Source organism: Barbus barbus (assembly GCF_936440315.1).
Source record: "Barbus barbus genome assembly, chromosome: 2".
In the NCBI taxonomy this organism is placed as follows: Eukaryota; Metazoa; Chordata; class Actinopteri; order Cypriniformes; family Cyprinidae; genus Barbus; species Barbus barbus.
This window is the reverse complement of record NC_136730.1, coordinates 18,349,847-18,375,259: the sequence shown is the minus strand read 5'-3', so window position 1 is coordinate 18,375,259 and position 25,413 is coordinate 18,349,847. Positions and strand designations below refer to the sequence as shown.

General features: G+C 38.5%; 1 protein-coding gene across 5 annotated transcripts in view; it reads right to left on the bottom strand.

The window, feature by feature from the left end:
• Positions 1-24,801, bottom strand: part of LOC306878825 (tight junction protein 1-like) — an 81,925-nt gene extending 57,124 nt beyond the window's left edge. For all 5 annotated transcript variants that reach the window (XM_079431372.1, XM_079431373.1, XM_079431374.1 and 2 more), the window contains exon 1: positions 24,344-24,801. In XM_079431372.1, coding sequence (XP_079287498.1) covers positions 24,344-24,370 — 27 coding nt within the window. In that variant the 5' untranslated portion in view covers positions 24,371-24,801. The remainder of the gene's footprint in view (positions 1-24,343) is intronic.
• Between the last annotated feature and the right edge of the window lie 612 nt (positions 24,802-25,413).

The following is a 25,413-nucleotide window of genomic DNA, read 5'->3' as shown; positions in this document are numbered from 1 at the left end:
CCTGTAGCTACCTCACATTAAACTGTGGAATGCTTCAGAACTCTTGGAATATAGTGCACGACAACTTTATAGTGCTTTATGATGTTTTTGTGGCTTTCGTGGGGGGTTTACAATAACACAATAGTATATGCAGAATATCAGATTTGGATCAGTCTCGTATGACCGTAGTCTCGCGTAGCCAAACCTTCAAACTGACGGCTGAAGGTCTGGGAACTTTGGCCGCTTTGAATGGCGAAGGCCCGCCCAAGAGGCCATATGACTGACAGGTGAAGCAACCAATCATGTTTCGGTGCATGGAAATGTCGTCACAATAACAGACCAGATTCTATGCCACCAACTTTAAATTTTTCACATACTTTTGAAAATTCAGCGTTTAGTTGATCCTGACAAGTGCTCTTCGTCAGTTGTAAACACGACGGTGAGGGGGTTTGGCACCACAGCATAGTGTTATATCGCCAGCCTGTGAGATCACCGATACACGATATTATCGTGCATGGGCTACTTCAAAACTATTTGGTGATTTTAAACCGAGCGTGCGTGAGAGAGAGAGCCTGGAAGTACCAATAACATGTTAAAGATAAAAATATTTTCAGGTTAGTTCATATTTTTGGAGTTAATTTAAATTAATTGGATAGGCAGGCTACATCAGTCATAAAGCGCTGGTGGAACGTTAAAGAACTCGACACACGTCTCCAGGAAATCCTGTATAATCTAACCAATCTGACAACAACTTCGAAACTCCTGAAGTGTTTCCAGATAAGTATGCCATATGCATCAGACATTTAGCCAACGTTCCATGGGCGTGACATCTGAGGCTGAGACTAGTCTGACCGACACCCCGATCCTGCAGAAAATGCCAGTATCGGAGCGATACCGATACTGAATATCAGATCGGCGCACCCCTACCGAATAATTTAGGTAGATCCACCAACACCTGCAGAGTCTCGCTACACAAAGTGTGAGATCATATACGAGTTCTAAAAAACAACTCTTTAAAAAACTGCATAAAATACAGTCTGAATTACAGTCTAAAATGTCCATGAGTAACTCAGTCCTCACCACTAACTGCTATGTGTTTAAACAAGCAAGACCCTCTGATAAGGCAAGGCAAGGCAAGTTTATTTATATAGCACATTTCATACACAGTGGTAATTCAAAGTGCTTTACATAAAAGAAAGTGAAATAGACATTAAAAATGAATAAAAACATGGAAATAAAAATAATAAAAACAAGGAAATTTAAAATGATATAGAAATTGATTTAAAATGAATTTAAAGAAAATGATTATACATAAATTCACTGCAGTCAGTTCGGACATATAGCACAGTGCTCATTCAAATGCTCAGTTAAACAGATGAGTTTTGAGTCTTGATTTAAATGTGGGTAATGTTTTAGCACATCTGATCTCTTCTGGAAGCTGGTTCCAACTGCGGGCAGCATAATAGCTAAAAGCAGACTCCCCTTGTTTTGTGTGAACCCTTGGTATTTCTAACTGACTCGATCCTAATGATCTGAGTGGTCTGTTCGGTTTATATTCAGTGAGCATATCAGCAATATATTTAGGTCCTGGGCCATTGAGTGACTTATAAACAAGTAAAAGTACTTTAAAATCAATCCTAAATGTAACTGGAAGCCAGTGTAAGGACCTGAGGACTGGTGTGATATGCTCAGATTTTCTGGTTCTAGTCAGAATCCTGGCAGCAGCATTCTGGATGAGCTGCAGCTGTCTAATGGTCTTCTTGGGAAGGCCGGTGAGGAGACCATTACAGTAATCCACCCTGCTGGTGATAAAGGCATGAACAAGTTTCTCCAAGTCTTGACTGGAAACAAAACATCTAATTCTTGCAATGTTTTTGAGATGATAGTATGCTGATTTAGTTACTGCTTTGACATGACTACTGAAACTAAGGTCTGTCTCCAGAATCACCCCAAGATTTCTGACTAGATTTTTAGTTGTTTGACCCCTAGAGTCAAGGTATGCATTCACCTTGAGAACTTCATCTTTGTTTCCAAATGCAATGACTTCAGTTTTCTCCTTGTTTAACTGAAGAAAGTTCTGGCACATCCAACTGTTCATTTCATCAATGCATTGGCAGAGGGTGTCAATGGGGCTGTAGTCATTTGGAAATAAGGCTAGGTAAGGCTAGTTCCACATTGAAAGCATGAAGGCTGTCTTTATAGATGCTATAGTGAATTTCGAGTTTTGTCTTCCGCCACATCCGCTCAGCTTTTCTGCATTGTCTTTTCATGCTCTGAACTGCTGTTGATTTTCTCCAAATTGATTTCTGTTTCCCCGTCTTCTTGCTGACCTTTATCGGGGCAATATCATCAATAACATTCTTAATTTTTGAGTTAAATGACTCCAGGAGAAGATCAACAGGGTCTGCAGAAATGCTTGGTGTTAATGACATTGCCTTCATAAATAGCGCACTTGTGTTCTCGTTAATGCATCTCTTACTGATAGAGACAGATCTCGATTCAGTGGTGACTGAGATCAATATATCAAAGAAAATACAGAAGTGATCAGATAGTGCTACATCCTTAATAACAATGGATGAAATGTTTAGACCTCTACTGATGAGTAAATCTAGAGTGCGTCCACGATTGTGTGTGGGTCCGTGCACATGCAGATAAGACCTTCTTTTTCCCAGCATTCAACCATTCAGCTTTGAACATGCCCACTGACCCTTTACTGCCACAGTGTTTTGCAAGCACCCTCATAGCGAGGTCATCTGAACTCAACCAAACACCTCTGAGCTGACAACCCAGATGGAGAAAAGTAACAATAACAGCAAAATAACAGCCCATAAACTCTTTAAGTAACATCTTGTACACTCACTAAGACTTCTTCAAGAGCAGTTCACCCACCTCTTGAGTCAACAACCTCCTAGCTCAAATCATAATGGTAAAGATGTATGTACTGACTGGATTATCTCTCTCACTGTGACACACACATTTTATTTTAAGTTTGCAGTGGCAAAGCGCTTGGCAGGTCAGAGACGATAACCAGGCTGCAGATTCTGGCCTTGCCACAGGAGTTTTTAAATCAGCGCTGCACTGACCCAATGAACACTCACAGAGTTATCTGCCCAGCACACACACACACAATTCCACAGGGCAGGAATGTGCTGATAAGAAGCCAAGGCCCTTCACACTCTCTTTCATTCTCTCTCTGACAGAATTGTGATGATGTTTGCTTAAAAACTTGAAGATTTTATAACCATTTTTAATCATTAAATGTTGACAATTTGAAATTACAATACCACAAATTTACAATACCAATAATAGAACAAAGCCATCGATCCTAAAAAATTTAATGCTGAATATTTATGCTATAATGCTATCAATAATGAATCAAAAGCAAAATAAAAACTCACCTTTAGCTTTGCTACTGACAGACTAAATCTGAACATTCAAAGTTATGTTTGCTGGTTTTGTTCATCTCTGCTTTATAATTCTTTATAATTACACATTCTTAATGTTTTTTTTTCTTTTTTGTTTTTTTGCCTGACTAAAATATGTTAATATATAAATACACTGACAGTCAAAAGTTTGAGTTGGAAAGATGTTTTTGAAAGACCCACTTAGAAAAAACAGTTAAAACAGTAATATTACTATTATAATAACAATAATAATAATAAAGCTAAAAAGAGTAAGATATTGTAAGGCTGCCTCTGGGCCCTCCGTGGGCAAGGCATAGTTTAGGCCCAGGACGAGCCATCTAGGAGAGGAGCTGCAGGGCACAAGGACCAAAGTCTCAGCCCCGGCCGCCACTCACATGCCATGTTTAAAACAGTAATATTACAAAAAAAACAAAAAAACATTTATATTAACTGTTATTTATCTCACATGCCATGTTTAAAACAGTAATATTACAAAAAAAACAAAAAAACATTTATATTAACTGTTATTTATCTCAATTTATTTTAAAATACAATTTATCTGATAGGAAAGCTGAATTTTTAGCAGCTATTATACTCAGTATTCAGCGTCGCATGATCCTTCAGAAATAAATGTGGGGAAAGTTGGAGGATTAGAAAGAGGACAAAATAGTAATAATAATAATAATAATAATAGTAGTAATCATAGTATTAATAACAAAATAATAATAATATTAATAATAGAGAGAAAATAATTATAATAATAATAATAGTAGTAATCATAGTATTAATAACAAAATAATAATAATATTAATAATAGAGAGAAAATAATTATAATAACAATAATAATAATAAAGCTAAAAAGAGTAAGATATTGTAAGGCTGCCTCTGGGCCCTCCGTGGGCAAGGCATAGTTTAGGCCCAGGACGAGCCATCTAGGAGAGGAGCTGCAGGGCACAAGGACCAAAGTCTCAGCCCCGGCCGCCACTCACATGCCATGTTTAAAACAGTAATATTACAAAAAAAACAAAAAAACATTTATATTAACTGTTATTTATCTCAATTTATTTTAAAATACAATTTATCTGATAGGAAAGCTGAATTTTTAGCAGCTATTATACTCAGTATTCAGCGTCGCATGATCCTTCAGAAATCATTCTAATATGCTGATTTGCTGCTCAAGAAACATTTCTTCTTATTATCAATGCTGAACACATTGAAAAACTTTTTTGTAACTTTATAAATGTCTTTACTGTCACTGGTAAATTTAATGCATCCTTACTGAATAAAAGCATTGATCTCTTTAAAAGAAAATAAAAAAAATCTTACTGACCCCAAACTTTTGAACAGGAGTCAGTTAAATCTGTCTACAGGGAGAGGTGGTCTTATTTATTAGATAATGTGTTGTTGTGCAATGTCCATGTTCTTAGCTCTGAGCTAACAACCAAAACGAGGCTGTTCCCACATCTGAATTCCACAGCCAGAATCTGTGATGCAAAACACGTACACATACACAAGCACAATGATGTGCAACTGTACAACAACAGCCTCATTCACCAGGGGGTCCCTTTGTCAGGGTGTGTGTAAGGGAGAGAGAGAGCAAAAGAAAGTGAAACAAAAGAAGGACAGGCGGCAAAATGATGAGTGAGAGGGGAAAGTGGGGGATAAATAGGACACCTTGGTTTTGCTTATATCCCAGACCCACAGAAACAGCAGTCACCCTGGACAGGCCTCCCAGTCGAGGGTCACGTGACCAGTCAGAGCTCACTCAAAGGAATTCCCAAGCCCTTACAGGCGACAATGCCTGTTCTGTGGCCGAAGATAGACAGCCAGAGAGAGTTAATGAGGTGCAGCTAAAGCTAGATTAATTCCCTTCACCACTACAGTATATAATTAATATCCAGGAATAATTAGGGCCTCCCCCACATATAATAACAGAGCATATGTGTAGGAGTCCGTATAATTATATACTAATAATATAAAATAATTAATAACCAGGGTTCTTACACATTTTTAATTTCAAAATTCCATACTTTTCAAGACTCAAATTTCCAAACCTCTCGGTAGATTTTCAGACCATATTTAAAGGGATACTCCACCCCCAAATGAAAATTTTGTCATTAATCACTTACCCCCCATGTCCTTCCAATCCCGTAAAAGCTTCGTTCATCTTCGGAACACAATTTAAGATATTTTGGATGAAAACCAGGAGGCTTGTGAAAATTCAAAACACCTACTAAAAGCCTTTAAATGGTCTCTCAGTCTAGTTCTGTAGGATACACAATAATGGGGAAGACTGCTGACTTGACAGTTGTCCAAAAGACGACCATTGACACCTTGCACAAGGAGGGCAAGACACAAAAGGTCATTGCTAAAGAGGCTGGCTGTTCACAGAGCTCTGTGTCCAAGCATATTTTTTTTTTTTTTTTTTTTTTTTTTTTTTATTATGTAAACAAACATGCTATTTACAGGTGACAAATCAGATACAGAGTAACCAGGGTCAACAAAACATACATGACAGCCAACATGGTTTGTGTGAGTATGAGTGTGTGTGTGTGTGTGTGTGTGTGTGACTGGGTGTTGGGTTTGGAAGTATACTAAACAAAATAATCAAAAAATTTAATAAATTAATCAAAAAAAAAAAAAAAAAAAAAAAAAAAAAAAAAAAAAAGTACAACAGTAATGATAACAGTAATAATAATAATAATAATAGTAACATTAATAACAAAAATTAGAGGATAGTAATTAATTAAAAAATAAATAAATAAATAAATGTGGGGAAAGTTGGAGGATTAGAAAGAGGACAAAATAGTAATAATAATAATAATAATAATAGTAGTAATCAGTATTAATAACAAAATAATAATAATATTAATAATAGAGAGAAAATAATTATAATAATAATAATAGTAGTAATCATAGTATTAATAACAAAATAATAATAATATTAATAATAGAGAGAAAATAATTATAATAACAATAATAATAATAAAGCTAAAAAGAGTAAGATATTGTAAGGCTGCCTCTGGGCCCTCCGTGGGCAAGGCATAGTTTAGGCCCAGGACGAGCCATCTAGGAGAGGAGCTGCAGGGCACAAGGACCAAAGTCTCAGCCCCGGCCGCCACTCACATGCCATGTTTACCTCACATATGTACTGTATATGTATTGTTAAGTGTATAATGCATTAAAAAAGTGTGACGTGCAGTGTGGAGCCAGCCCAGTGCAAAGCCCAGGCCCCCATGCTCACGTCCCACTTACCCTGTGTGTGTCTGATATACATGTATGCATTTTTTTTTTTTTTCTCTCTCTTTTTCCCCTTTTTTTTTTTTTTCTCTTTTCCCTCCCCTCCTCTCCTTCCTCCTCTCTCCTCTTCCCTTGCTTGTTTTAAAATAGATGTATGTATACCGTCTAGTGATGCATTAAAAAAAACAAGGCATGTAGTGCTGAACCTGCCAGAGGCAAGAAAACCAGGCCAAAGCTGGTACAGGTTGGAGATACAAGGCCCCCGGCCCCACAGCACACCCACCAACCACTAAACCCAACCACACAGGGCCACAGCCAACTGAGGCCCAGAGGCGTGAAAAGAGAAAGAGAAGAAAAGAGAGAGAAAAAAAAATAAATAAATAAAAAGTGCAGATAGCAGAAAGCAACCGTAAGAAAAGGATAGAGAAAGACAAAAAAAAAAAAAAATAATAATAATAATAATAATATTAATAATAGAAAAATATTTTAAGTTTTTGATTTAGTTTGATATTAGCCTTTGTTGCTACCTCTTCCTAACCCCCCTCCCCCATAATCTTATGTAGATATTGATGAATGGTGTGTTGTTGAGGGTGGCTTCAGACAGAGAGGGTCAACGGATTCATGATTGATGGAAGTTTATGAGAGATAACAAAGAGGGGTTCAATTCTGTTGTATTATTTTGAGTGGAAGTTGACAGGTTTTTCATGGAGATGTAGTCTGTTATTAAGTTTTTCCAAGATGAAATATGTATGCTATTCCTTGATTTCCAGTTCATGAGGATAGTTTTCTTGGCGATAGTTAGAGCTACTAAGAGTAATTTACTATCTGTATCGTTTGAGTTGATTATGGATGTGTCACCTAATATACAGAGGGAAGGAGACAATGGGATGTGACATCCCATATGGTTGGATAGTGACTCAGTAACATTTTCCCAAAATTCTTTAACTGGGGTGCAATGCCACAAGGCGTGAAGATAGGTGTCTGGGGTGTTTTGTGTACAGTGTGAACATGTTTCTGAAGTAAAACCCATTTTAAATAATTTTCGTCCAGTAAGGTGAAATCTATGAAGTATTTTATATTGTATAAGTTGAAGATTGGCATTTTTCGTCATGAAGTAAATGTTTTTGCAGATTTGTGTCCAGAAAGTGGCATCGGGGGCAATAGATAAATCTGATTCCCATTTAACATTTGGTATACCTAATGTATTGTCCGATTTTGATATAATTCTGTATATTTTGGAGAGTAGTTTTTTAGAAGAAGAAATATTTAATAGCGCTGATATTGGGAGGGGGAGGTCTAGATTAATTGTCCTAGTGTCAATTTTTGATTGAATTGATGATTTGATTTGTGAGTATTCCAAAAAACAATTGCTCCCAATGCCATATCTCTGAACCAAGTGGGAGAATGGTGCCAGGTTATTATTATGAAAGATATGCTGAAGTTGTGTGATTCCCTTTTCTGCCCATGTGCGTAAATTGAGTGGCTTCTTGTTAGCTGTAAAATCTGGGTTATTCCAAATTGGGGTGTATTTAGATGGTGCAAGAGGAGAGTTTGTGATTTGATGGAATTTCCACCAGGCTGTCAGAGCTGCTGCTATTGTCGGCATTTTAAAACAGTGATGCTTTTTGATTGTCTGATTGTAGAAGGGTAAATCTGAAGTATTAATGTCCTTACAAATTGTTTGTTCAATATCTAGCCATGTGCTTTCTGATGAGTTAGGTTGAATCCATTTTTGTATATTTTGGAGCTGATTGGCCAGAAAGTAGTGGTAAAAATGTGGTGCTTCCAGTCCTCCTTGTGTTCTCTGTTTCTGTAGGGTGGTCAATTTGATTCTTGGGGTCTTATTTTTCCAGTAAAATTTGGTAATTATTGAATCTAGTGATTTAAACCAGGAAAGGGTGGGTTGTGTTGGTGTCATTGTAAATAAATAGTTTAATTTAGGGAGTATAGTCATTTTAATTGTTGATATTCTGCCCATAATAGATAGTGGTAGGTTCATCCAGCGTTGAAGATCCTCGTCTATTGTTTTAAGTAGTGGAGTGTAGTTGAGTCCAAACAGCTCTGACAGCCTGGGGGAAACATTAATACCTAGATATTTGATATGATCGGTGCACAGAGGAATTGGTGATGTATGGGATGTCACATCCAAACTAGTGGAATGTAATGAAAGTATAGCAGATTTACTCCAGTTGATTGAGTATTCAGAGATATTTGAAAAAGAGTCAATGAGTTTAATCGTTTCTTGTAATGATGATGGAGGATCTTGTAAATATAATAATATATCATCAGCGTAAAGACTTATTTTGTGGTGTATATTTAGTGTTTGAATACCTTTTATGTTGCTGTTTTGACGGATGGCTGCTGCTAATGGTTCAATGAAAATGGTAAAAAGTGAGGGGGAGAGTGGGCATCCTTGTCTAGTCCCGCGGTGCAGTGTGAAGCTACGTGATGTTAGTCCATTGGTGATGACAGTGGCTAAAGGTGATGTATATAGAATTTTAATCCAATTAATGAATGACTCCCCAAAACCAAACCTCTCTAATGTGGAAAACAGGAATTTCCAGTTTACTCTATCGAAAGCTTTTTCTGCATCAAGAGTGACTATGATGGTTTTGGCTTTGTGAATTGATGAATAATACATTAAGTTAAAAAGTCTACGTGTGTTGTTAGATGCAAGTCTACCTTTAATGAAACCAGTTTGGTCTGGATGTATTATAGATGGTGTGACTTTTTCTAATCTATAGGCTAGTGCTTTGGCGATGATTTTAATGTCTACATTGATTAGGGAAATTGGACGATAGCTTGACGGTAGTGTTGGGTCTTTATTGGGTTTAAGAAGAAGCGAAATTGTAGCTGTGTTCATATTATCTGGGAGTTTTGATTTTTGTTTTGATTCATTTGTCATTCGGATAAAGAGTGGTGATAAGATGGACCAAAAGTGTTTGTAGAACTCAGCAGGGTATCCATCAGGACCTGGTGCTTTATTATTCGGCATAAGTTTGAGGGCATTAAAAAATTCATGTTCTGTTAACGGAGATTCAAGAGTATTTATTTGAAGTTTACTAAGTTGAGGTAGGTTGATATTGTTGAGAAATGAATCGATGTCTTTCTGAGTCGGGTGTTTTTCTGAAGAGTATAATTTACTGTAAAAATTGTGAAAAATTTGATTTATTTCTTCTGGTGAATTGGTGGACTTCCCTGTTGTGTCCAAGCATATTAATAGAGAGGCGAAGGGAAGGACAAGATGTGGTAGAAAAAAAGTGTACAAGCAACAGGGATAACCGCACCCTGGAGAGGATTGTGAAACAACCCCCATTCAAAAATGTGGGGGAGATTCACAAAGAGTGGACTGCAGCTGGAGTCAGTGCTTCAAGAACCACCACGCACAGACGTATGCAAGACATGGGTTTCAGCTGTCGCATTCCTTGTGTCAAGCCACTCTTGAACAAGAGACAGCGTCAGAAGCGTCTTGACTGGACTGCTGCTGAGTGGTCCAAAGTTATGTTCTCTGATGAAAGTAAATTTTGCATTTCCTTTGGAAATCAAGGTCCCATAGTTTGGAGGAAGAGAGGAGAGGCACATAATCCACGTTGCTTGAGGTCCAGTGTAAAGTTTCCACAGTCATTGATGGTTTGGGGTGCCATGTCATCTGCTGGTGTTGGTCCATTGTGTTTTCTGAGGTCCAAGGTCAACGCAGCCGTCTACCAGGAAGTTTTAGAGCACTTCATGCTTCCTGCTGCTGACCAACTTTATGGAGATGCAGATTTCATTTTCCAACAGGACTTGGCACCTGCACACACTGCCAAAGCTACCAGTACCTGGTTTAAGGACCATGGTATCCCTGTTCTTGATTGGCCAGCAAACTCGCCTGACCTTAACCCCATAGAAAACCTATGGGGTATTGTGAAGAGGAGGATGCAATACGCCAGACCCAACAATTCAGAAGAGCTGAAGGCCACTATCAGAGCAACATGGGCTCTCATAACACCTGAGCAGTGCCACAAACTGATCGACTCCATGCCACGCTGCATTGCTGCAGTAATCCAGGCCAAAGGAGCCCCAACTAAATATTGAGTGCTGTACATGCTCATACTTTTCATGTTCATACTTTTCAGTTGGCCAACATTTCTAAAAATCTTTTTTTTTTTGCATTGGTCTTAATTGATATTCTAATTTTCTGAGATACTGAATTTGGGACTTTCATTAGTTGTCAGTTATAATCATCAAAATTAAAGGAAATAAACATTTGAAATATATCAGTCTGTGTGTAATGAATGAATCTAATATACAAGTTTCACTTTTTGAATGGTATTACTGAAATAAATCTACTTTTTCATGATATTCTAATTTTATGACCAGCACCTGTAGTTGTTTATTTAAGCTGTGAATATTTCAATTTAAAATATTTCACACACATTTTCATAATTAAAAATTCAATAATTCATATTCACCTTCCAGAATTCACTTCCAAAATATTCAATCTGTTTAAAAATGCGATGTATAATATTCGACAGGCAAATTTCGGCTAATTTTATTTTACTTTCCAAATTCACTGTCACAAATTCAGTGGTTAAAATTCGGCAGAAAATTTAGCATTGTACATCCGGGACCCGCAGGAATAGCAGTAGAGCACCGATGCATGATCTCCAGCTGATGTCAGCCGCTCACCAGCAGGTGGCGCAAGCGGCTGTTGATGAAGGCCATATGTGGATCAAGTCATTCATTCACATATATACAGATATAACTAATACAGTGATATAAGACCTCAGATCTCACAATACACTTTACTGATGATTATGCCAACTATATCGACAGTACATCAGAACATGTATTTTAGATTTTCTAAAATACCCCAATAATCAAAACTTCTACTTAGCGCTTGCTCCATTTCTGCAAATACGTTTTTGTGAATGAATGACTTGATCCACATATGGCCTTCATCAACAGCGTCTTGCGCCACCTGCTGGTGAGCGGCTGACATCAGCTGGAGATCATGCATCGGTGCTCTACTGCTATTCCTGCGGGTCCCGGATGTACAACGCTGAATTTTCTTACTTATTTTAACCACTGAATTTGTGACAGCGAATTTGGAAAGTGAAATAAAATTTGCAGAAATTTACCTGTTGAATATTATACAATTTATTTCTGGCAGGTTTGGAAGTTATCTGATCATTCAGCTCTCAAAAAAATGTTAACGTAGGCTTGTTCAGTAGAGCTATACCAGATTTCAGAGTTTGAAACAAACAGAAAAGTTGCAGACCTTCAGATTCAAGCCAAAATCTACTCATTTATGCTGAAATACACAAGACCCTCTTACAATACAAATCTAAAATTATGATAAAGCTTTAAACAAAATAGCTCAAGAGAAGTCGAAAGACTAAGAACTCTAGAACTGCTGATAAAAGCTTATGGGGTGCAGCAACAGTGAGGAAATTGCTCAAGCGTTATCTTCAAAACAGCCTTCTAGAGTTTCCTAGCTTCATAAACACAGAGTAAATCTCAGCTAACCTGCTTTGTGCTGTGGGCACAGCAAAGCTGAGGTCAGTGGACCTGGGTCTGAGAAAACAGGCCTAATGGAAAGCTGGACTGACAACAGACACCAAGAAACAAACACAAACAGCTAAAACACAAACAGACTTTACTAAGACAGTTTTTCCAAGATAATGTGGGGTTTCCTGTGGCAGTGAGCTTGTCAGTTTTAGTATATTCACAAGAGAGTGATCGCTATTTTTCGCTGTACTCCCATAAACGCCACAAAATCACTAATCCACTGGGTCACACACACAAACCAAACCTCCAAACGAAGACCGTCATTATCCCAACACTCTCACACACTCCATCCCCACAAACACACCAAATCTAGCAGCAATCACTATCATTATGCACACACAATACAATAATAACAGACTATTATCAAATAAATACAGCCATCGCAGTCTTAGAGGTAAATAAACTCTGTGAGGTCTGTAATCTCTGCAAACTCAGTCTGCTTCGCTTAAACAACAATTATACAGGAGGCAATACCGTTGAAAATAATCCAATTTATCAATGCAACTAACTCCACGGAACTGCTCAGAATACACAGAGCTAGACATGAGCATCACCTTTTTGAAATATTCCGCCAGTTCAAGCTGAGGTAACATGAAGGAATTTGGCATGCTGAGTGTGCGTTTGGGTCACTATAACCCACAATCTCCTGTAGGGCTCTGTATTATCATGGTTGAGAGAAGGCGGCTCACTAAAACTCGACATGTGATTCAGATTAAAGATGATTCTTTTTTTCTGTATGTGCCTCATTCTCTCAGCCGGACTGGTGTATATCAAGTAGCACTGCTAGACGTGATGGTAAATCTTAAAGTTAAAGGGGTCATATTATGATAAATCCAACTTCACTTGATATTAGTGACAAAATAGTTTGACTTACTATAAAAAAAAGTGCAAATTTCAAAACTCAAAATTCAAATCTCCCCAGTATAAGATGGACCATTTTTTTTTTTTAAACCAAGCACAAAAAATATTTGTTCCATACATGCACAACTCACAGACGCCAGACAGATAAAGACGTTAACAAGTGATGGGCACAATTTACACACAAACAACTGATATATGGTGTTCAGAAACGCTTCTATTTAAAATTAGGTAATGTGGAGAAAGTAGAATAAATACTATTACTTCAACACCACAAAAATAAACAATAAAATATGAGATGGTCTACCAAACCTCTCTGACTCCATGTAGCACCTACTGCTCTGCAAATCTGTTTGATGGAATCGAATGTTAAAAAAGGAATAGTGGAAGTTTATTCTCAAAAATTTCCCTCATGATTAAGTGAAGTGAAGTGACATTCAGCTAAGTATGGTGACCCATACTCGGAATTCGTGCTCTGCATTTAACCCATCCAACGTGCACACACACAGCAGTGAACACACACACACCGTGAACACACACCCGGAGCAGTGGGCAGCCATTTATGCTGCGGCGCCCGGGGAGCAGAAGGGGGTTCGGTGCCTTGCTCAAGTATTGAGGGTGGAGAGAGCGCTGGACATTCACTCCCCCCACCTACAATTCCTGCCGGCCCGGAGACTCGAACCCGCAACCTTCGGATTACAAGTCCGACTCTCTAACCATTAGGCCACGACTTCTCTAACCATTAAAGTCCAAGTCTCTAAAGTCTGTTTTATAAAAGAAAAAAAACAATTTTTTTCTAAATATTTCTATACTTACATATTATTTTTATACCATTTTTACAAATGAGGATATCCCCAAAAGGAGGTTTGTCAGATTTTGCTCACTTCTGGTTAGAAATGTGTCACCAAAATATAGTATACACACAAATCATTTATTGTAAGCCTTTCTTATAAATCACAACAATTTAATGTGCTCAAAAAAAAAAAATATTTAAGTACAAATGAAGCTGATTGTGTTGCCTAAAATTAGCGTGCTGTTACAGCTGCCCCGCTGAGTATTGGACCACTCTTAATATTCTACAAACTTACTGGCTACTTTACAGAAACTGCAGAGATGACACATGCAGAGGATCACACATACACTTCTGCTTTCTCCTGTCACATGCAGTGAAGATCTGAGTTTTGTACAGGCTGCCTCAGACAGTTCCAGAACACTGAAAGCCCAGTGGGGAGGACTGAGGGGGTGGGCTAACAGTGGGTGACAGTAGAGCACAGCCCAATTAAGTCCTCATTAGCATTATACTAAGCAAAAATTTGAAAATGACACAACCAAGTGGGCCGTCAGATCCATCACTCATATAAACAAAATATCTATCATAGCTGGTGACAAAAGCATAAGAGAGAGGTGAGGAAGTAATACTGACAAATGTGCAATATAGGCCCTGTGGTGGAGCTGCACCAGGAGCCCAGTGCTGTTGCTCACCATGGGAACGTCTCAAGCTTTCCAACAACACAGGCACACTTGAGTCTGATTGGCTCTGAGTGGCACACAGGACTCTGTAAACAGCACATTACACTGCAAGATTTTTGACATTTAGAGTTTTATCTTCAGATTTTTGCAGGAGGCAAAAACAGATATAGACAAAGTAACAAACATTCCCTCTCCAGCAGAGGAAATTTAAAGTTTCTAATATGTCTGGTACAGCAGTAAAGTGGAGATAAGTTTGTACTCTGATGATTAAAACCTATTCTGCAAGCTCTCAAAGTGGGCCAGAGGCTCCAGCAGTAATTAACATAACCTCTCCAGAACAGAAACGCAGGACTTTTCTCTCTCTCGTTCTGCTTTGCCTATGAATACAAGCTCGAGGGGCCTATTTATAGTATTAATACAAATCATTTTCTGTTGTATTTTGTGCATGGGACAGACAGGTGATCTAGGCTGTACGTACTGTTCCATATTAAATACCTTCATTTTCATTAAAATAGGACATTAGATTAGTTCCCTCTAGATTGAATTAATATTTTCCCCTCCAGTATAGACTGTTTATTTACTCAAGGGAAAGAATATGGCATAGTGTCAATCCAGATAGTCAGATACTACAGAGAGGGTGTGAGAGTGAGACAGTCCAGTTTAACAAGAAGTGTTCAACTCAAGAACAAACAGATGTAATCGGTACCAAATGGTGACTTGATCCCACAACTAACAGGATTTACATTTACTACAGACTAGCTTGTTGAATCCAAGGATTTTGAATTCTGCTTTGTTAAAGCTTTAAAATAGAAAGTATGACTTCACTATATTTTATTAAGAAACATGTTATTTCTCAATAATAAAAAATGGAAAAAATCCTCCATGATTTCCCAATCAAAGTTGTAAATAAGCCCTTAAGAGCAGTTGCCATGCAATGCATGTGGTGTCACTGATGACACATAAAGGACTTTTGTCTCTATAAACTGTCTTAAGGCTTGAGTCACAGGTCACTCATTGTAGTATCTGGTCTGTTCTGGAACTATTCAGTGATTTTTAAATAACAAATAGTCCCAAACTGAGTATAGAGTATAGTAATAGTCCCAAACTGAGTATACTTTCCCCCTTCTCCAAAAGACCTTATGAAAAAGTAATCACCTACATTAAGTCTTTGTATTTAAAACTCTGAGACAAAACAAAGTGCAGCAGATAGAGCATAGACAGGATAATGTCTCATAGAGAAAACAAGGACACCGGGAGATCGAGCAAAACTTTAGGACACAAAAACAAGGTCACCCAGAGAGATCCACACCTTAGACATGATAAAAAATGTCCACCTAGAAAAATAAAGCGGTGTCTTCTCATGCATGTCTTCTGTTGTTGTATTATGGGATACACAGTAATAATAACTACATTATCTGATTATTAAAAATAGCAACTATTAAAACAAAGGACTTTCTACCTCAAAGTGAATTCTGTTCTAGTACTACATTACAGTAACTTAAATATATTAAATTAATTGTATATATTTTAAAAGCTTAGGTCAGTAAGATTATAATATTTCTTTTTTAAATAAATGTTCTTTGAATTAACGTTCTGTCTTAAATGTATCATGTATTGTATTGTATCATGTATAAATGTATAGATCGCTAGATAGTCAAGTCAAATCGCCTTTATTTATATAGCGCTTTTAACAATGTAAATTGTGTCAAAGCAACTGCACAATATCAAAAGAGGAAAATAGTGTATCAATAATGTAAAATGAAAAGATTAAAAAAAAAAAGATTTTCAGTTAAAGGCATTGCATTATTGAATTCAGTGATGTCATCATCCAGCTCAGTTCAGTTTAAATAGTGTCTTTGCAATCAAGTCGACGATATCGCTGGAAATGAAGTGTCCCAAGTAAGCAAGCCAGAGGCGACAGCGGCAAGGAACCAAAACTCCATCGGTGACAGAATGGAGAAAAAAACCTTGGGAGAAACCAGGCTCAGTCGAGGGGCCAGTTCTCCTCTGGCCAAACGAACCAGCAGTTCAATTCCAACTGCAGCAAAGTCAGATTGTAAGGGCTCAACTGATTCCAGTGGTCTTTCCCGATGGCTGTCTAAGTGGCAGGGTCCTCACTGGGGATCTGTCTCTGGCGCTCATCTCGGTGTCCTGGTCTCCGCTGACGTTCAGGGCTGTAGAGGTCGTCTCTGGGTGCTGATCCACCATCTAATCTGGATATGGACTGGATCTGGTGACTGCAGTGACCATCTGGGCTGGATACGGACTGGATCGGGTGGCTACGGTGACTGGGGATATGTCCCGGGCTCATCCAGGTGTCCGGCCTCCACCGACGATCAGGGCCACATACATCATCTCCAGGCACCGATCCACCATCTGATCTGGACACGGACTGAGAAACAGAATAGAAACAGACAAATATTAGCGTAGATGCCATTCTTCTTATGATGTAACGAGTACATCATGTTTTATGGGGAGTGTTCCCGGTTCCGGTTGATCTCATTAATGCAGCCTAACCTTTAACGGATTTGAATAATAGAAGTGTATTAGTGTGTTATGTGTAAGCCAGGTTAAAGAAATGTGTCTTTAATCTAGATTTAAACTGACAAGAGTGTGTCTGCCTCCCGAACAGTATTAGGTAGATTGTTCCAGAGTTTGGGTGCTAAATAGAAAAAGGATCTGCCGCCCGCAGTCGATTTTGATATTCTAGGTATTATCAAATGGCCAGAGTTTTGAGAACGCATCGGGCGTGGAGGACTATAATGTGATAAGAGCTTGCTCAAGTACTGAGGAGCTAAGCCATTCAGGGCTTTATAAGTAATTAACAAGATTTTAAAATCTATACGATGTTTGATGGGGAGCCAATGCAGTGTTGACAGAACCGGGCTAATATGGTCATACTTCCTGGTTCTAGTAAGGACTCTAGCTGCTGCATTTTGGACCAACTGTAATTTGTTGATCAAGCGTGCAGAACAACCACCCAATAAAGCATTACGATAGTCTAACCTTGAGGTCATAAACGCATGAATTAGTTTTTCTGCATTTGACGTTGAGAGCATTGGTCGCAATTTAGATATGTTTTTGAGATGAAAAAACGCAGTTTTACAGATGCTAGAAACATGGCTTTCAAATGAAAGATTGCTATCAAACGGCACACCTAGGTTGCTAACTGATGAAGAAAAATTGACAGAGCAGCCGTCAGGTGTTAGATAGTGTTCTAGGTTATTACATGTGGGGTTTTTAGGTCTGATAATTAACACCTCTGTTTTTTCAGAATTTAGCAGTAAGAAGTTACTCGTCATCCAGTTTTTTATAATCGACTATGCATTCTGTTAGTTTCTCAATTTGGTGTGTTTCACTGGGCCGCGAAGAAATATAGAGCGGAGTATCATCAGCATAACAGTGAAAACTAACACCATGTCTCCTGATAATATCTCCCAAGGGTAACATGTAAAGCGTGAAAAGTAACGGCCCTAGTACTGAGCCTTGAGGTACTCCGTACTGCACTTGTGATCGATATGATACCTCTTCATTCACTGCTACGAAGTGATGGCGTTCAGATAAGTACGATTTGAACCATGCTAATGCACTTCCACTAATGCCAACAAAGTGTTCTAGTCTATTTAAAAGAATGTTGTGGTCTATAGTGTCGAACGCAGCGCTAAGATCCAGTAGAACTAATAAAGAGATACAACCACGATCAGATGATAGAAGCAGGTCATTTGTAACTAATGAGAGCAGACTCAGTACTATGATACGGTCTAAATCCTGACCGGAATTCCTCACAAATACTATTTTTCTCTAAGAAGGAATATAATTGCGAGGATACTACCTTTTCTAGTACCTTTGACAGAAAAGGGAGATTTGAGATCGGTCTGTAATTAACTAAATCTTTGGGGTCAAGTTGTGTTTTTTAATGAGAGGCTTAATAACAGCCAATTTGAAGGTTTTGGGGACATATCCTAATGACAGTGATGAATTAATAATAGCCAAAAGAAGATCTATGACTTCTGGAAGCAGCTCTTTTAGTAGTTTAGATGGAATAGGGTCTAACATACATGTTGTTGGTTTAGAGGATTTAACAAATTTATACAATTCTTCCTCTCCTATAGTAGAGAATGAGTGAAATTGTTCCTCAGGGGATCTATAGTGCACTATCTGATGCGATATTGTAGCTGACGGCTGCATGGTTACAATTTTATCTCTGATAGAATCGATCTTGAAAGTAAAGTAGTTCATAAAGTCATTACTGCTGTGCTTTTGGGAAATGCCAACACCTGTTGATGCTTTATTTTTTGTTAATTTAGTGACTGTATTGAATAAATACTGGGGGTTATGTTTGTTTTCTTCTAGAAGAGACGAAAAGTAATCAGATCTAGCCATTTTTAATGTTTTTCTGTAGGATAGGGTATTTTCCCGCCAGGCTATACGAAATACCTCTAGTTTTGTTTTCCTCCATCTGCGCTCCATTTTCCGGGCTGCTCTCTTTAAGGTGCGAGTGTGCTCATTATACCACGGAGTCTGACTGTTTTCTTTGATCTTCCTTAAGCGTAAAGGAGCAACTGTATCTAAAGTGCTAGAAAAGAGAGAGTCCATAGTTTCTGTTACAGCATCAAGTTTTTCTGCGCTGTTGGATATGCTGAGGAATTGAGATAAATCAGGAAGATTACTCACAAAGCAGTTTTTGTGGTAGAGGTGATGGTTCTACCATACTTGTAACAAGGTGTAGAATTTACAGTTTTAGCTATATGGGGTTTACACAAGACCAGATAATGATCTGCGATATCGTCGCTTTGCTGCAGAATTTCAACACCACTAACATCAATTCCATGTGACAGTATTAAATCTAGAGTATGATTTCGACAATGAGTAGGTCCTGAAACGTGTTGTCTAACCCCAATAGAGTTCAGAATGTCTATGAATGCTGATCCTAATGCATCTTTTTCATTATCGACATAGATATTAAGACTTTATTATTAAGACGCCAACAATTAAGACTTTATCTGCAGCCAGTAATAACTCATAAAATCAGCAAATTCTTTAATAAAGTCTGTGTGGTGCCCTGGTGGCCTGTATACAGTAGCCAGTACAAACATCACAGGCGATTTATCACTAACACGTGTTTCTCTAGATAATGTTATACGCAACACCATAACTTCAAACGAGTTATACTTAAAGCCTACCCTCCGAGAAATACTGAGAATATTGCTATAAATTGTAGCAACACCTCCCTCTTTACCTTTCGGACGTGGCTCATTTTTATAGCAGTAATCTTGGAGGGTGGACTCATTTAAAGTAATGTATTCATCTAGTTTTAGGCATGTTTCTGTCAAACAGAGAAAATCTAGATTATTATCATTGATCAAATCATTTACAAAAAGTGATTTTGTAGAAAGGGACCTGATATTCAGTAAGCCAAGCTTTATCAATTGTTTCTCTGTATTGTAAACATTTTTTATTTGTTGAACGTCAATTAAATTGTTACTCTTAATTTGGTTTGGACGTTTTCTGTATTTTCTAGTTCGGGGAACGGACACTGTCTCTATAGTGTGATATCTGGGTGAAGGAGTCTCTATGTGCTGAGAATTAACTGACTTCTGTGACGCAAGGCGGCTAGCAGACGGTCGGTTTAGACTGGTCTGGACTGGACTGGACAGACTGGTCTGTCTGCTTCCTGACCTGGGCCCCAGTTAGTCAAGTACGAACTCTAAGACTATGTGCCATATTTATAGAGAGAAGAGCGGCACCACCCCAGGAGGGATGAACACCATCTCTTTTCAACAGGTCAGGTCTGCCCCAAAAACTCGTCCAATTGTCTATAAAGTCTATGCTATTCTGCGGGCACCACTTAGACATCCAGCCATTGAGTGACGACAGTCTGCTATGAATCTCATCGCCACGGTAAGCAGGGAGCGGACCAGAGCATATTACAGTGTCTGACATCGTACTTGCAAGTTCACACACCTCTTTAACATTATTTTTAGTGATCTCCGACTGGCGAAGTCGAACATCATTAGCGCCGACGTGGATAACAATCTTACCTAATTTACGTTTAGCATTAGCCAGCACTTTTAAATTTGCCAAGATGTCAGGCGCTCTGGCTCCCGGTAAACAATGGACTATGGTGGCTGGTGTCTCTATTTTCACGTTCCGTACAATAGAATCGCCAATAACCAGAGCACTTTCATCAGGTTTCTCAGTGGGTGCTTCACTGAGTGGGGAGAACCTGTTTGATGTTCTGATCGGAACGAAAGAGCGGTGTTTTGACCCACGACTAGGCCGCCTTACAGTCACCCAGCTGCCCTGCTGCATGGGCTCAACTGGAACCGAACAATGTACAGGACTCCCTGAGCTAGTCGCATCCAAAGCAGTATCTACAGCCCTCACATTCTTACTATTCTCAACTAAAGTTTGGATGCGTGTCTCTAATTCTGAAATCTCTGTCAGCCTAACTATTTCCCTGCATTTATCACATGTGAATCCCTCATCGCCGACAGAGAGATAAACTATACATGTGACATGAAGTGCAAACAACAATAGCAGAAGAAGCCATTACTCACCGTGACTGATGAATGATACCAACTTAACTTACCACTGTTGTTTGATGAACTCGTGAAAAACGGAGCAAGAGAGAAATGAAAACGGAGCGAACAATAATAGAAACGCGAGTAACAAGCTAACCAGCTGATGCGCTGCTCTCGCGGTTTTAAAAAGCGAACGATCAAATTAGTTAGATTAGTTTGATAGATAATACCAGAAATATGGTGGGAATTAAGTTATATATTATCACTTTAAACAACAGAGAGTGAAAGTAAGGTAAAGATTCAACAAAAAAGCGGAGCTACAAACGCAAACCGCTCAGCAGCACAACAGACAGGGACAGACTGAAGCAATCGATCCAAGATTCTAGATAGATAGATGTGTTTAATGCTAAATGTATATAATGTAAATGGTGTAAATTGATGTAATGCCATGGTCCAAGCTTCTAGATAGATAGATAGATAGATGTGTTTAATGCTAAATGTATATAATGTCAATGGTGTAAATTGATGTAATGCCATGGTGTGTATTGACATTATATCATCACGCAATAATTTCATCAAGAGAAACTCGCCAAACCTGAATAACTGTATGTGCAATACACATTCCTGTGTTTTCATATGCTTCTCACACAGTACAGTGGAAGAGGAAGCCCACTGAAGATCAGCAAAAACACATACACAAACACAATGTGCGCCATTGTACTTCGTGAGCCACCTTAAACACATAACCCACGCAAAAACGACTTCTCCGCAGACACTCACTCTCTCAATTCAATTCAATTCAATTCAATAAAGCTTTATTGGCATGACAAAAACATACATTTTGTATTGCCAAAGCATTAAAAACAACATAGAAAGTGATTTAGAATGTCTGAACATTTAGTAAAGCTTAGAGAAAATAATAGTAATAATGAAACTAAAAGGCATTATTATATAAACACATGGCTAGATATAGCAAAAAAATAAATAAAATGGTGTTAATAAAATATTAATAAAATAAAGAATTATAATAATAAATAAAAGATTATACTACAGACATGTAACAACTGAACTTAATCCTTAGATCTAATGGTGTGTGTTTGGGCTGTGAGTGAGTGTGTGTTTTTTGGCTGTTTGTTTCTCTCTGGCTGTCCCTCAGGAGATGAAAAGATGCTACAAATCTTGAGCTATATTAGAACATTTGGCTTCTTCACCAAGAATGAAACTGAGTTTTTGGGTTGGATTAAAGGTGTTAAATTGGGGGAATATTTTATTAATTGTGGGGTAGTAGTGGTCTCTGATATCTTTATATATTTTGTGCATTCTGTGAGGAAGTGCAGCTCCGTCTCCGTCACTCCCAGGATGCAGTGCAAGCAGAGTCTGTCCTCACGAGAGAGCCAGGTCTGTCTGCGCCGGCCCGTCTCTACGGCCAGACTGTGTTCACGGAGTCTGTACATCGTCAGTTTTCCTGAGTCTCACATCACTCACGGCGCTTAGGTAGATCGGAACAGTGTATTCTCGATTTAGGGCCGAATAACATCCCAGTTTGTGCTGGTTTTTAATGGTGTTTGTCCAATGGGTGATGTACTTGTCTTTTTCTGTGTTTATAATGTGTGTGAGTGTGTGTGTGTGTGTCCTGAGGCTGGCTGATCCTGAGTGTGTGTGAGCTCAGTCAGTCTCACCACCAGCTGGCACAGGGGACTCTTACTTACGCTCAGCTCTTGGTGTTTTAGGGCTTTGTAATGGTATGTGTTGGGGTCGCTTGTTTTTAGGTGTTTCCAGAATTTCAGGGCTCTTTTTTGGATGTTTAGAAGGAGAGGGTATTGGCCTAATTCTGCTCTGCATCCGTTGTTTGGAGTTTTTCTTTGGACATTGAGTATTCCTTTACAGAAATCTAAATGTAGAGTTTCGATCGGGTGTTTTTCCCAATTTAAGAAATCAAATTTTATAGAAGGACACACTTCACTGCCATATAAAACAATTGGTTCAATTATAAATTTGAAAAGTTTGAGCCAGATTTGGATTGGGATGTCGATTTTAATGGATCTTTTTATGGCATAGAAAGCCCTTTGAGCTTTCTCTTTGAGTTCATTCACAGCCAAAGTAAAGTTACCGGTTGGAGTTATTTTCAGGCCGAGGTAAGTGTATGTTTTTGTGGTTTCAATGGTTCTGTGTGATAGTGTGAATGTGTGTATTGGTCCCTGAGATCTGGAGCGTTTCTGGAACATCATTACTCTAGTTTTTTGGAGGTTGACCATCAGGGCCCAGTTCTGACAGTAATCCTCCAGCAGATTCAGGCTGCCCTGAAGTCCCTCTTCAGTGGGCGACAGAAGGACCAGGTCATCTGCGTAGAGAAGACACTATCTCTGTGTCGTGTAGAGTGAGACCTTGAAAGGGAGCGTGTTCTAATATGTTGGCAAATTGGTTGATGTAAATGTTGAATCTCTCTCTCTCTCAGATACAGAACCACTGCTCATTCTGGTCGAGTCTTTCCCACCACATGCCTTATAATGTAAACAATCCCTAAGCAAATATGCAGGCTGAATATAATACAATAACTGAACAGAATCTCGTATATAATTTGAGGCATTTATCTGCATCTGCACAGGCCAGAGTAGTAGTTTCCTACACCTGCAAAATCCTGCCCACATTATTCAGACAAACAGAAACTATTTTGAGGTTGAGATTTCCGTGTGCGCATTATTGACTATCCCTAGAGACAATATTCAGGGTCTACAATATTCAGTAACTCGCGAAAATAGATACTATAGTTAAAGTGCAGTAATTTCACACCACTTTCACATGACAAGTCTTGGCATTTCAGTGCCACTTATAATCAACAGGTAAGTTACATAACGAGCCTCCTGAAGCTTTACTTTGAACGCGTTTAAATTGTCCAAGAATCTTAAAGGGACAGTTCACGCAAAATGTATTCCAAACTCGTATTATTTGTGCGTGCAATACCAATGGAGATGTTAGTCAGAATGACAGTCTCGGTCACCATTCACTTTCATAACACCTTTTCTTCGTGCAATGAAAAATGATTTGTGAACTTGTTTTCCCCTTTTTGTTCCATTTAAGTTAAAAAGTTGTAAATGTTTAAAATAACACGAGAGTTAGTAAAGGATTAGTTTTTTTATTATTATTATTTTCGGTGAACTGTCTCTTTAAGATTCTGCCTTTCACGTGGATTATAAGGAAAATGGGATACAGTCGTGTGGAGAATGCGTCTTTTCCAACATGTATCGCTCCTTAAATGGGTCAGGACTCGTATCCCGTCTAATTGTTTTGAAAAGTACCTTTAGTAAAGTAATTTCCTACCTTATTTATTGCAGCCTTGGCAGACATTTTGATATCTTGCTGGCTCCCGGCGTAGCAAGTTTACTGTTGTTGAATATCACTACACCCAAAACACACACACACAAAAATATTCCTCCTTCGTCCTGCCCAGCAGCCGCCGCAGCGCCGGGCAAAGCGGGTTTATTTCCTCTGCCCGCCCAAAGACATGTCAACACAACTGAAATCCAGCAGTCCAAAGTTCATCATCTATTATTGCGCGTGAACACGCACAAACTTCAGATGCTACGCGAATACCTTGCTGATTGTCTCTTTCTCTTTTTAATAAAGTGAAAAAACAACAATGAAACACCTTGCTGTCCTAAAGTCGACCGCGCCACAGAGTTTAATAATATCGATGCGAACCGTCCCACAGCGGCAGAAGTTTCAAACAGATGAGCTCGATCCTCGCTTCTCTCCTCTCCCAGCAACAATCATGACATGTCTGACTGGAATGGACCATTACACTCCAGCGGGGGTGGTTGGGTGGAAACCGGGGCAGCGTGAGCTGTATAACCACAATTCCAGAAATGTAATTTTAACTCTTTATGTGTATGCAGCTGTTTTGTGTGCTAGTGTCGCGTGTTATGTGATAAATGTGTCTTATTTTACATCAAACGATAAATGCAATAATAAAAACTACAGTTACGCCCCCGTGCCTGGCCTTTTTATTATGACCGGGGAGCGGATGGAATGGAGAGAGGGAAGCAAGGTGAAGTGGATCAAAGTTGTTACTCGCTGCTTTGCTGTTGCTAGCCGATTAAAAGTTTAAGTAGGAGAAATAAGTAGTTTCTATATTTTAACACACACACAAAAAAAAATTCTCACAAAAAGAATGTATTTTTTGGACTGTTAAACATATTCTTAAATAACCAAGCATTCCAAAACATGGGTCAAATTAGGCTGTTTTTCTAATGACTAATAAAATTAAAATTAAAATAGAAATACAAAATAATAATTATAAAGTAATTTTAGCTCCATGTGTTCTGATGTTTGTTTAAACATACAGTGACTGTTAAAAAAAGTGGTCTGTGCAATGTGTAAATGAGTCTTGG